The sequence below is a fragment of the Acipenser ruthenus genome, chromosome 8 (assembly GCF_902713425.1).
Source record: "Acipenser ruthenus chromosome 8, fAciRut3.2 maternal haplotype, whole genome shotgun sequence".
In the NCBI taxonomy this organism is placed as follows: Eukaryota; Metazoa; Chordata; class Actinopteri; order Acipenseriformes; family Acipenseridae; genus Acipenser; species Acipenser ruthenus.
Window position 1 is genome coordinate 60056982 of NC_081196.1, and position 14104 is coordinate 60071085.

At 38.4% G+C, this 14104-nt stretch overlaps 1 protein-coding gene across 2 annotated transcripts in view; it reads left to right on the forward strand.

The window, feature by feature from the left end:
• Nucleotides 1–14104, forward strand: part of LOC117406625 (A-kinase anchor protein 11) — a 36159-nt gene that overhangs the window by 6161 nt on the left and 15894 nt on the right. For both annotated transcript variants that reach the window (XM_034010788.3, XM_034010790.3), the window contains exons 3-7: nucleotides 56–166; nucleotides 2819–2872; nucleotides 7193–7324; nucleotides 7859–8123; nucleotides 9423–13962. In XM_034010788.3, coding sequence (XP_033866679.3) covers nucleotides 56–166; nucleotides 2819–2872; nucleotides 7193–7324; nucleotides 7859–8123; nucleotides 9423–13962 — 5102 coding nt within the window. The remainder of the gene's footprint in view (nucleotides 1–55; nucleotides 167–2818; nucleotides 2873–7192; nucleotides 7325–7858; nucleotides 8124–9422; nucleotides 13963–14104) is intronic.

The window sequence follows — 14104 nt, forward strand, 5'->3', positions numbered from 1 at the left end:
TGTAATATATGCACTGTATAGTCTTTATTGTAAGAAATGTCATTCTGTTTTTTAGATCATCTCTGAAAACGTGGTCCAGTCTGTGAAGTCTTTGCTCAAGAGCAGTAAAGAACTGTGCAGGGTGGTGTTTGAGGATTACCAGAAGGAACCAATATGCCTGACTGAGGTGTGTGTTGCTATTTTTTGCATAAAAAACAGGACCTAATATCATCCAGAAAGACATCTCACTCACAGGGCTGTATCATTAGTTCGAATGACCCTTAGACTTAATGTAAGATAGCTGTTTCCCAAAGTGCTCATTAAGTTACTGGTACCTTGTATAGGAGTACTTTCTTCAATGGCTAAAGAATGCTTAGGAAAATGTATAATTCACATTTGCGCTAAATTCTCTAAGCTTTTTACTCCAAATTAGCAATTTTCTTTTGTTTTTTTTTTGCTAGAAAGGAAAAACTCACCCAATTAAGAGAAACACATGACAATAATCTGAAATGGTCTCTTATTTCTCTCTGAAAAATATGCTAATAACAATTTTGTGAAAAAAAAAGCTTATTTTATACCCATAGTACATGGCATTATCGTGATACTAAGTACAGCAAACATCTTGTGGGGACATTTTCTAAGGGTTATTTAATAAATAGCTTACATATCACACAGCTGGATGGTTAGTATTAAAATAAAAACTCCTGTAACCTAGATCAAAAGCAAGCAATGCGTGGTGCAATTATAGGACGCACTTTGTAGAACACATTGTGGTATAGTTTGTGGTTTATGTGAACACAACACTAAGTTAGTTTTACACTTCTTGAATTCCATGCAGCAATAGATATATGCTGGGGATTTTTTTTAGTAAATGCACAGCTGTTCTTGCATTGCAAGTATTAATGTTTGATGGCTGTACACCTCATTCTGAAAGTATGTTTAAGCCAGGCAAACAGGTCCAGCGGTGGCATTGGTTAATGTATGGCATCCACACAGTGCAAGATATGAACGATAAGTGATTTATATGTCTTACTGTACCGTAACCACATGTTACAGATAGCTGAAGTAACAAAAGCACACCAGCATGTTGCACAAAAAGGTTCACCATAAAGTTTCTCATGGCAATGGGCTACCTTGGTTGAGGGTATGTTTCAGTTATTTGGGTCGGACTTGTGCTGTTTCTACACAGATATATAGCTATCTGTTCTCTGATTAGCTGAAACACCCTAGATTATTGTCTAGGAATGCTGAAATCATTTTTTTTCTCTAGGTGTTTTGAAAGAAATGTGTATTATAGGGGGGAAAAAAAGTGAACTATCTGGTTCCATACTAAATGAATGGAAGTTTTCAGTTTCCATGACGTTTTCAGATTATTTTATATTTCTACTCCCTAGTCCATTTCTAGGGATTTTTGTGAGGGGTCAGAATCCTGCTATTTGAGTGATACAGGACTGTGAAAGGGCTTGCTGAAAAGCACCTTTAGTCACTCGCACCTGATTGGCTGGGATATTGTCAGATTTTGATCAACGTTCTGTAGATTTGTTTAGAGACTTTCCACATGCTGTGGATGTATGTGATGCTGTATGTTCTTGCAGTTTAGATCAGATTAAAAATACAGAAGATCAAAAAGTTTTTTCAGTAAGATTTCCACTAATGATTATTTTTTTAATTCAGTTTTGTTTATTTCTGTGTATTTATTATGTCATCTGCATTTATTCAGTGAAATGTAGGTTGTGCCAGCAAGGTACTTTACCTAGATTGCTCCAGTAAAAACCCAACTGTATAAATGGGTAATTGTATATAAAAATAATGTGATATCTTGTAACAATTGTAAGTCACCCTGGATAAGGGCGTCTGCTAAGAAATAAAATAATAATAATAATAATAATAATAATAATAATAATAATAATAATAGTAATAATAAAAAGACCCAAGGATTCATTTCTTTGGGAAAGGCATTCCACAACCTAGGAGCATTGGTACAGAAGGCACAATCACCCACAGTTCGTAGTCTGGTCGTGGGGACACATAAGAGTCCAACATCCATGGACCGCAAATTGTGTCTAGGGGTATAAATAGACAAAAGGTGAGTTATGTAAGGGGGAGACACACAAGATATTTCAGTTTTTTATTTTTCTTAAAAATATTTCCCAACATAAAACCAATATGTCACCTTACAATAATTGATTTTGAGTTTCAGTGTTTTAAAATAAAATATCAAACAGAACGAAATTTCAATGTACCATTTGTAATTCAGTAATATGAGAGAATTGGTCAGGGGTTTGAATACTTTTGCAAGGCACTGTGTATATATATATATATATATATATATATATATGTATATGTATATATATACTCTAAATAAGAGGCTCCAATACAGAGCCCTGGGAAACCCCTGAGGAAACCGTCCCAGTTATGGACCTAAACCTACCCAAAGAGATAAACTAACTAAGGACAGTGCCAGAAATGCCACTGCCACAATGGTATCAAAAGCGTCAGTGAGGTCCAGTAAAACTAATATAGAAAGAGCACCTGAGTCAGAAGCCATTAAAAGATCATTTACAACCTTGACAAAGGCTGTTTCAGTGCTCTGTAGCAGTCTAAAGCCTGACTGAAGAGGTTCATAGAGTTTATTTATTGAAAGATGATTATGCATTTGTAGCGCCACAACACGTTCCAAAATTTTAGACAAAAAAAGCAAATTTGATATAGGCCTATAATTACCCAAATTATCAGTGATGGTTTGTTTTTTTTCGTCACTGGTATGACTACAGTGATTTTTAAATGCTATTCTATGTTCAATAAATGGACCTTTGTTGTTTTTTTTTTTCTCAAACAGGTTCATTTTGTGGGCTTGCCCAGTTTGGCTGAAGGAGTAGATATTCAAACACAAGTAAGAGCTTCATAATAATAATACTATAGGTGTCGGTCTTTTTGGAAACAGCTTCTGTTCATTTTTGTATGTAGCCACAAGCACACACTGCACATGTTATATTGCTGGTAAAACTATTATACTATTAGCTTGCCTTAGACACTTTGCTGGTGGTCTTAACTCTGACCAATGATTGTGCTGCAAGCCATATGTTCTCCTGTACTCTCAGTGAATGCACTTTGTTATGATGCAGAAGGCTTTGTATTTGTTCACAGAAGCCCTAATTTCTAGTGTTTCTTTTTTAATTCCTACAATATTGTGCCATCTTACAAGCTAACTCCAAGTTGTAGGTTATGGTGAGATACCTGTTTGGTTTTTGGTGTGCTGGTATCTCACTTTTGGGTCTCAATAGTGGCAAATGTAAAATTATATATATATATATATATATATATATATATATATATATATATATATATATAGGGGTGTGCAACGATATGAAAATTGTATATCAATGTCGATAATATCGAAGTCTTCCAAAACAGAAATATAATAACACAATTGCAATATCAAACATATATACACATATATAGACATTAACAAATATTTACATATTAAAAGCAATAACTTACTTTAACTTAGTGGTGCTTTGCTTCAAATATCCATGTAGAAAAACAAGGTCTTGTTATATTGTTTTACTATTTCATCATCAGCCACCTCAAAACCGAAATATTTCTATACTTCACTGCCAATCCGGAAGTAATTGAATCTTCAGCTGCTGCATGTAAATGCTGACTCACGATACCGCTAAAATATTAAGTACAGTGTCATGCCGAATTTTGCATTACTTTGAGATGTTTTGATGTTTTAAAAGTACATCTCATTTATAATACCAAAAGTTCACATTTTAAAAACACATTAATAATAGCGTAAGTAATCACACTCACAAAATGCAAAGAACCGCTGACACATGTGCACATCTCAAGATAATACCAACAATGCTTAATGCAGCATGCAAATAGCGTTTGGCACCTAACCACCAATCAATGGAATACAATGGTCAAACAATACCTTAGTGTGTGGTGTTTGCCTACAGGACTGACAGTGATTGGTGTGTATAGGGTTTGTTGTATCTTAATATAAAATAAACTTGATTATACTGCGTTTGTATTTTTAGCAGTATTAGCAATAAAAAAAGTATGTGTCTGCGAGCGTACGTGAGGTGTGTTTTTTTTTTTTTTAATTCCACTATATCTCGATATGGAAATTATCGATATTGAACGATATTATTATTATTATTATTATTTATTTCTTAGCAGACGCCCTTATCCAGGACTTACAATTGTTACAACTTATCACATTATACATTATTTCACATTATACAGATATCACATTATTTTTACATACAATTACCCATTTATACAGTTGGGTTTTTACTGGAGCAATCTAGGTAAAGTACCTTGCTCAAGGGTACAACAGCAGTGTCCCCCACTGGGGATTGAACCCACAACCCTCCGGTCAAGAGTCCAGAGCCCTAACCACTACTCCACACATATGGATCTCATGTCAAAATATCGATATTGGTGCCCACCCCTAATACAGTAATCTGTCATGTATCCGCCATGATCAACCTCTTCAGCAATGTTAGTGTGTTATTGAACAGAGAAGATTAGTTCAGAGATTGTAGATCCCACCAAAGAATCTCAAAACAAGAATTGTGTAAATATAGTAATTGTTACAGCTGTGTATAATGGTATTTAAAACAGGATTCATTTATCCAACTTTTTACATATCCACCGTAGTCGGATATGCGACCGATTACTGTGTGTGTATATTATTGTTAACAATACTATGCGTAACACTCCCTTCGTGTCTATTGAATGGTTTGGTCCAGAATCAGCTCGACTTTTGAAACAGAAGTGCATCCGTTTGCAAAAAAAAAGATGTGTACAGCCACAGGTACCCTTTATTTGTTTGTTGCGATTGAGTTTTATCTTTTAAATAAATGTTTATTTTTTTTATCTATGGGTCTAAAAAGAACTGCTCAAATTATTCCATGTAATTGTAAAACGCTGAAACCTTAGCACAGCGTTAATATGGGTTCCCTTCACCCCTCTACATTATTCACACCTGTTGTTCCAGGCCAGCACTACACCCGTGTGTGTGTATATATATATAAGTTACTGAGGGCAAATGAAGGACACCAGGATTATTTTGAGAAATTGCTGTTTTTATTGTACACACTTGGTGTGAAAGTAAATTTAGCAAAAATATGGGAAAACCCACAGCTCCAAATAATAAAACAAACCTTGCCATCTAAACAAAAGACTCCCTAACTATCAGAGGAGGGCTACTCCCGTTACCTCTCTAAAATAACACAATAAATGGATTACTTACTCAGTACAAATAATAAATAGTTTGTCGAGCGCTTCCTTCTTTAAGAACATGCAGGTTGCTAGAAGGTAACATAGCAAAGCACACAGCTCACCACCTCCTGGCTTTTTATACCATTGCCACAGCTGGGCCCCTAATTGGTAACTAAAATGTAAGATCTCCCAGCTGTGGCTAATCACTGTGTTACCTACTCCATCAGCATACAAGTTTTATAAAACTAGTGGCCATTGTGGGTTTTACAACCAAAAATATAGCCTTTTCCATATACATATATATATATATATATATATATATATATATATATATATATACAGATTCAAAGATAGAAGTAAAAATGATGTCACAATATATAGAACACCATTACATCATGTAAGAATAAATCATGAATTTGAATGTAAACAATAACAAGTAGTTGTCATGCCGTCAAAAACCTATAAATACCTCCAATGTTTGGATTCAAACACAGGCTCCCTTGAGAAAGATATGTACAACATATCGAAACGTTGGGCAGCTGGCTCTTTGAGCTAAAATATATATATATATATATATATATATATATATATATATATATATATATATATATATATGTATATATTTATATATACACACACATTTTAAATAGTAAGCAGACAGGTTTGTTGATTGTTTGAGTAGTAGTGTTCCTTGGGATAACAAAATACTGAGCTCAAGTCATGTGATTTCATAAAAACGCCAGGTGCTCAGTGTTTGGTATTTGAGTTAAAATTGCCAAAATAAGTTGATTTAGAATCTGTATAAATAGCCATTCGAAAAGACATGATTTTAATTAACGCAAGAACAGCGAAAGATACGACCATGCCCCGCTTGAATTAAGAAGATCGCCTGGTTGCTATCGGCATGATTGAAGGCGGCTTGTCTGTGAGAGAAGTTACCTGGAGAATGAGATGCTCTGCTTCAACAATCAGCAGACTAGTCCAGAGAAACCAGGAAACCGGCTCTGTGAGGGACAGGCCACGTCCTGTAAGGCAGAGGGTCACCATACCGACCCACCACATCCTGGAGAGCGTTATGCTGACTGTTGCTTTGTTCAAGCCAACCTGTGGGGCAGTGGAAGTGTGATGATGTGGGGAGGAATCTCCTTTAACACAAGAATGCCTTTGGTGCAGATTGAGGGTAACCTTACTGCTCAGCGATACATTGATGAAGTCCTTGAGGCAACAGTTTTTCCGTTCCTGCAAGCCAATCCAGAAGTGTTGATTTTCCAGCAGGACAATGCAAGACCACACAGTGCTAGGATTACAATTGCACGACTTCAAGAAAACAATGTCAAGGTCTTGCCGTGGCCAGCTTTTTCTCCTGACCTGTCCAATATAACATCTGTGGGACCAAATCACCAGTGCCATTCACAGGAGACAACTGTGACCAGCCAACCATTGCCAGCTGGCTGCAGCTGCACAGGAAGAGTGGCAGAACATCCCACAACAGTCTATCCAGAGGCTGATCAGGTCTATGCGTCAACACTTCCAGGATTGTGTTAATGCTTAGGGAGATCATACCTGTTACTATCTTTGTAATGTTTTCATTTTGACAGTGTGTCACATTTCATACTGAAAACATATCATAATTCTTTGATCTGTATTTTTGTTCACATTTTCTGTGATTTTGTTTGACGTCTATGTTTAAAATATTTTATTAAATCCATTAGACCTGAGTGTTGGGTTTTCAGTGTATGTGTGTGTGTGTGTGTGTATATATATATATATATATATATATATATATATATATATATATATATATATATATGTGTGTGTGTGTGTGTGTGTGTGTGTGTAGGTTCTGTGACTTTGTAGCTGTGTAGATTTAATCTAATTTTAATTTAATTTTACTTACCGACATTGTGCTATTTATAGTAAGTAGCTATGCTGGTTTAATCAGGTTCACCATCATCAGTAATTGACTCTGTGCATTCAGCCCCATGCAGCTGTTTCGATTGACCTGCTAGAGCTCCTGAAATCACTACATGTACACAGTCTTAAAGATGAAGAAGTGGTGCTGCTGAAAGATACGAAGAAACACTTTGAAACAAAAGACAGCGCTTCCCAGGTAGTGTATTTGTGTCGCAGTGTCTGTCAAGGTTCCCTTTCTTTGTTACCAGATCAGTGCTTTTAAATCCAGCCATTGGCAAAATATGTTTTTGAGTTGTACTAAACCCATCTGTGTCCTGCAATGGGGATTTTCAATGGAGTCACAAATTTGTATTAGTTTTAAGTTTATTGAGGATAGATACCGCAGTGAAATACTTTTACTTGGGTTCAAGTTGGGACAAGGGCGTCTCAATGTTCAGTCTCTCTGCTGAGTTTAACTAAATATTGCAAGAACATTTATTTCAAAAAGTTAGTACACATATTGGGGATGTAGTTAATTACTCTGAATAATGGTTATGGTATGCATAAGGTACAGTATAAGAGTCCATTATCCACATTATATATAATACGCTATTTAAATTGTTTCCGGGGTATCTATGTTACTTACATACTTTTGTTCTGGTAAGTAATAAATATTGTCTTATAGTTGTCTAACTATTTTACATATTTAACGCTAAGCATTAAATACATATTCTTTTTTTCCCTCCCCCAGACTCCCTGGTCCAAGGCTGTCTGCGTAATTAGGTACTCACCTGCACTTCAAAGAAGTATTGGAAACACAGTGTTTGCTCTTCTGAGCAAATATACTACTGGAATGAGATATGCGTTAGAGCTACATTCCTTACAGAAAAATCTGCCAGACACCTGCCACACAGAGGAAGATGACACTAACCAATCAGTATCATCCATTGAAGATGACTTTGTAACTGCTTTGGAGCACCTGGATGAAGAAGAAACAGCAGCATCAGAAAGCACTGGTAAGTCTATGATCAGAACATGCTGGCCCATCCTGCTACATACAGTACTATCATTTTAGACAGGGGGGGGTTTAGAAGTTGCAGCATCGTGTTGTAGAATCAGGAAGTACTAAAAAGAAGCTGGCAACTAAGAAAAAAGCTTTAAACATATTACAGTTCAGTTTTGGAGCAATTAAACTACGTAGAATGTTTTTAATCATTGTTACCAAGGTAAGGAAAAGGGGGAAAAATAAATACAATTACATTTGATTCTACTTGCCCTTTTTATGTAGAGAATATTTTTAGCAGTTAATCACTGTGGCATGCAAGTTTGCCTCTTCTACCTCAGCTTGGAAATAGAAATATTGCTAACAGTGGGAGGTTTGAACAAGATTCAATGAGTTGCTTTGAACATACTCTGTTTCTGAGTTCTGATTTCTGTCTGTTTCCCATCTGCTCTTTGGCAATACTACATCACAAGTATGTGTTGCTAGCCTAGACTAAGTGTTACGGTTAATGCAGTGCCAGTGGCATGTGTGCAGAAGCATAGTGCTGGAGTTTGTGCTTCATGTCAGCCTTCAGTTGATTGAAATCCATGTGATTGGGTGCTGTAAGTAGAAATCTTAACCATTGATGGTATTTTTGTTCAAGTTTAGCTGATGTAGAGAAAGTAAAGTATTTTGTTAAATGAATTTATTCATATTTTTAGGATAAAAAACAATAAAATAAGTTAAAAAAAATTAAACCTATTTATGTTTGACATTGTAACATACTGTATATTACAAGTAGTTGACTACTACTGCCCTTTAAGATTCAAATTGTTGACAACTGTACTTTGCGTGTAGTTTCCTATTTTTTAAACTGGGAACCATTTATTTGAAGTGGTGAAGGTTTGAGAAGCACTGCTCTAGATGAAGGGTGTACAGACTTGACACATTGGCTGCTATCTAGAGTTAGATCACTGTTACAGTAGTTCCTTTTCCCACCCCCTCTGAAGTTCTTAAGGGGAGAGGCTTATATTCTATCATATGGGTACTACTTTTTGTTTGTCCAAAATGTAAACCCATTTAAAGCATGAACTTTGAAATGCCTTTCCTGGAAGACAGTGGTATTCAGAAGCTGGGGGGAATTTTATGACTTGAGTCCTGTAATATTAGGTTGCCCTTAAAGACTAGGGAATTGAGGTTTCTGCTTAGCTGTAGAGAAAGTGATCATGAAAAGGAAAAAAAGGTTTACGCTCTTTTTTAGTAACAAGACCATGGTACATTTTAGTAATTGCTTCCTGTGTTTTTTGTATTTATTTTTTTCTCTCATGTTTAGCACTGAGTTACTACAATCAAAGAAACCAGTGTGATGTTGCCTCCCAGACTGTTCCATCTCGCTGTGCTGATACCTCGGGGTCCAAGATCGTCATCAGCTCAGTCTGTAGGAAGTCCTCTTACAAGCCAGCCTCTTTAATCCCAGATGTATCATTGTCAATGAAAAGTTCAGTTACAATATCAGTCTCAGATCCGGGGAGGCAAAGTAGCTTCTACCGACCATGCAGTCCCCAGGAAGAACACATGGACTCAGAAGAGTCAGAATGTTCTAGCCCAAGTCCAATCATCTTCTTGGATGAAGATGGATATCAGAGAAGTCTGAAAGCAAAACTCGACATCCCGGAACTTCCAGTCCTCAAAGACGGCGTGGAGGATTCAGACTCTGAAGTCAGTGAGTTCTTTGACAGCTTTGATCAGTTTGATGAACTTGACCAAACTCTTGAGGATGCCACTTCTGCCAGCCAAACCCAGAAAAGAAAGTACACCCATGATCAGTCCACCAAGTTTGTGTCTATAGGCTGCTCCACAACTGCTGCTATGAACCCCCATAAATTTGATCACCCCATCCTTCCGGCCAATGTCAGAAAGCCCACCCCTCTTAAACCAGAGTCTCCCTACAGCGTCCTCTCGGAGGTTCCAGATTCTCCACGGCCAGTGAGGACTTGTGGAGAAGAAAGTGGAGCATTATTTAGTCCAATTTGTTCCTCAGCATTTAGTCCACTGGGCAGCTGTAGTGCCTCAGAGTATTTCTGGAAAACAGATGAAGAAAAGACTGAACTGGGCAAACCTCAGGATCTTGCTGCACTTTATAAAACTTACTCTGATTATGCGAGTAACATTTCAAATGAAATTCTTGGTTCAGTTTGTGGGTATACATCCCCTGTGGACATGAAACTTAATAAAAACCTAAGTTGTGTATGCCACATGAAGTTTAAAAACAGGCATGGTCACCTTTTAAAACTAACTGATTTCCAGCAGATGGTTACAGTTGCTAAGCCCCAACACAAATCGCAACAGTTAAAAGATGGTATACAGAGGCTTGCCACAGATCTGGTTGAAAGGAGCCTTGGCAGTGCATTCAGAGATTTACAAAAAGGCGTTTCTTCTTGCACCACTACACTTTGCCATCTAGCTGCAAGGCTGACTTCCTCAGTTTTTCAAATGGCCTTTCATGAGATTGGCATGAGGCATGCCTACGTTTTGAAGGAACGTGCTGTTAATGGTTTGGCAAGCTTTCTGGTCGGGGAAGCAGTATCTGGGGCTCTAAAAGAGTTCCAGTTTGTTAAAAAGCAGATGTTCAACAACACAGTAGCACGTTTTGCTGCAGATCTTGCAGAGGAGTTGGTTTTTGAAGGAATCATGGAGGTGTGTCAGTTTTCACATCCTCCCACACCTTCAGCTCCAAGCAGCTGGTCTTTTGAGCAGGAGGAAAAAGTGGTCCAGTCATACGCTACTGATCTGTCAGAGTCTGTACTTCAAGAAGCATTTATTGAGCTATCTCAAGCAGATGTCACTTTCACAACACAAGCAGCAATCAGTGTGTCTTTGGATAACATCAGATATGTTAGAGCTGAGAGTATTACACAAGCCACAGAGACCGGCAATGTATCAAGAAATTATTTTGGATTGCAAAATACAGTTGACCCACTCCCTTTAGCTAAAGACATCTGCACTGTAGAGAAGGCTTTGCTCTGTGCATCTGGTGTTGCAAGTTGTATTTCTGTCCCTGTTGCTGGGAAGGTTATCTCTCTAAACCAGACTTGTCAGAATAGTACACGTCTCTACTGTACATCTGAAATGAGTCCTAAAAGAACCATAGACTCTGGACAAAAGTCAAACGTGGTGTCCAGTGAGGAAGTGTCGGCAACAAGACGTGTTCAATTATTGCAGGTTCCTGGTCAGTTTGACCCAAGCTGCAGTCATGCTTCTAATGGCACTAATTCTGAGACTGAACAAGGAGTCGGTGATGAATCTGAAGACTATGCCACTTCAGAACTAACACCTGGGACAGCAAACTTCCAGAACTTCTCTGGAACAATGGTAGATCTGATTGTGAATGAGGCTTATGAATTAATGAGTTCTTCAAAAGTGAAAAAAACAGTAGAAGAATGTGCTGATTATATGAGCAAGAAAATTGTGGACAGAATGCCTTCTGTAGGTCAGTTAACACCTAGGAACCTGTATGCTGAACATTTGGCAGAATCAATTATGAAACATACTGTCGATAAAGTCAAGACAAAAGCTTCATACACAAATGAATCAGGCCAAATTCAAACTTCAACGACAATGGATCCAGTGATTGTAGTAGAATACACTAAACAAAACCCTGCAACATATGATGAAGACTCAAACCAGCTCAAAGGAAACATCCCTGAAGAGATACCTACCTTTGCCATGTTACCAAGCTTGAATGTTATTGACAATGTAGGTCCCAGCATTACTGGGCTTACAAGCACTTTAACAAAAACATTCATTGAGCAACGTGAAAGCGATGATGCGCATCATATCCACCATGCACTGTTCAGAGATTCTTTGGAGGTTCCAGGTCATGAAGTAGAATTCTCATCTGCATGCAGAGACCAGAACAGAGAGGTTCTGTGTGTTGAGCAGGGGAACGCCAGTGGTTCCCCTGGTACTCCACCTCCTACCCCACAGCAGCCTCAGCATGTTTGCCAGGAGAAAAGGAATAAGCAGTTTTCTAAAAAACTCAAAGGCAAGCTGGCTAATGAGTTCTCCCCTGCAACACCTCCTTCAACACCTCGTAACCAGTCAGATACTAGCCTCGCTGAAGTGGGCAGTGAAACGGAGAAGGCTGATTTTATGCTGAAGCTGATGAGGTCCCTCTCTGATGAAGCAGAAGGCAGCGAGGAGGAGGACGAGGAGGAGCAAGAGGCACAATCTGTTATACAGATGGGCACCTCCCAAACAGAACAAAGGACCTCTGTCGAAATGGGCATATCGAACATCGAAAGGGGCACAGTACGTTATGCAGACCGGCTGGCTTGCCATATACTTTCCATGGCGACTGAAATGGCTACTCTGTGCTTGGAAGATGGAAGAAGGCCTGAGTGCAGTGAAAGCAAAACCCTTCCTTTTTGTACTGCATTGGTAGGACAGTTCTCTGAACAGTCTTTGAACTCTTTAAGGAGCTATGCTGGCGAAGTGGCTGGGGAAGTCATCAGTGATGTAAAGAAAATGATCAGTTTAAATCAGCATGGGCACAAAGCCTTTAAAAGAGGCCTCGATTGTTTCTCTGAGTGCCAACACCTAGGCGACCATGAGCAGGACTGTAGGAATGAAAGATTAAACAACATGGCAGAACAGTGGTCTGGGGATCTCTTGGCCTCTGTTCTGAATTTTCCTTCATGTAATGGTCTAAGTGGGCTTTCATCGAAGTACCCCAGCTGTGAGAGCGTGACTGATGAGTATACTGGGCATATTATTAGGGTATTAAAAAGAGAAGGTGGCAACAGTGAGCTCATTTTAGATCAGTATGCCAGTCGGCTAGCTTATAGATCCATTAAATTGGGCTTGGCACAAGCAGCTAGGAAAATTAAGCATAAGTGTAACATGAGGCTTTATTCTACCAGAAGATCACCTCATGATAGTACAAATGAGTTGTTCCGCTTTGTTAATGCAGAGCAAAACCATGAGATGGATTACAGAAGGAAAGTAAAAGGCAGTAGTGCTGGTGATGTTCATCAGTGTGTGCCTCAGTTGAATGAAGAGATGAACAGCAGTGAATACATGGAACTGCTGGGTTTTGCAGAGTCTCTGGCGTACAACATAACATGTGACGTCACAAGAAAATTAAGGTCCTGTACAGTCAGGCTGCCCAAGTCTCTCACAGATTCCTGCCTCTACAAAAAGTCCAAACTCGAAGACATGGCTGAGAACCTTATTAAAACAACCTTTTCTTCCTCTCTCCTGCCTTGCACACAAAGGAACAAACAGTACCACAGCACTGGCAGTTTAAACGATTGTAATTGCAGTGACAATGTTATGCAAGTAATTGAACACTACGCTAGAAAAATAGTTGACGATACCTTAGAAATGACCTTGGCTTCTGGTAACCCCCAGTCTGTTGGAGATAGAGGAAAAATGGACAGACAGACATATGCAGAAACACTATCTGAAGCAACATTGAAGTCTGCTCTAGCTGACAAGGCCTGCAGATTCAGTTCTATCAAGGATCATCCTTATTATGTTGGTGCTCACTGCAGCTATGCTGCCAGACAGCAATTGCAGGAGATTCCCAGAAGAAGGAAACAAGAATGTGAATCAAAAACAGACAATTGTTGCAATAGGATCAGGGGATGTGGTCGTGGCATTCCTAGAATCCACATTGACCTTGAACAGAAGGTGGTTTTTGCTGAAGAGATGGTCTCATGGGCTATTGAAAAAGCAAAAAAAGATCTCAGTAACACCAGCCTCACTGCGGACAGTGGTATTGGGCACGATGGCGCAAGCTTCTCTGAAAACTTCACCACAGAGATAATGACCTCTGTGATGTCAAATGTCTGCCAAACCATTAATATTAGGTAAGACCACATAATAATGTGTTTTGCGGACATTAAGCATGATACATTCCATTAAAATTAAGCATTTGATGTCTAAGTTCAACCAACCATAATCCTCTTGACCATGTCTGTATTTGTACAGCCTTTAAGAAAGAAGAAAAAA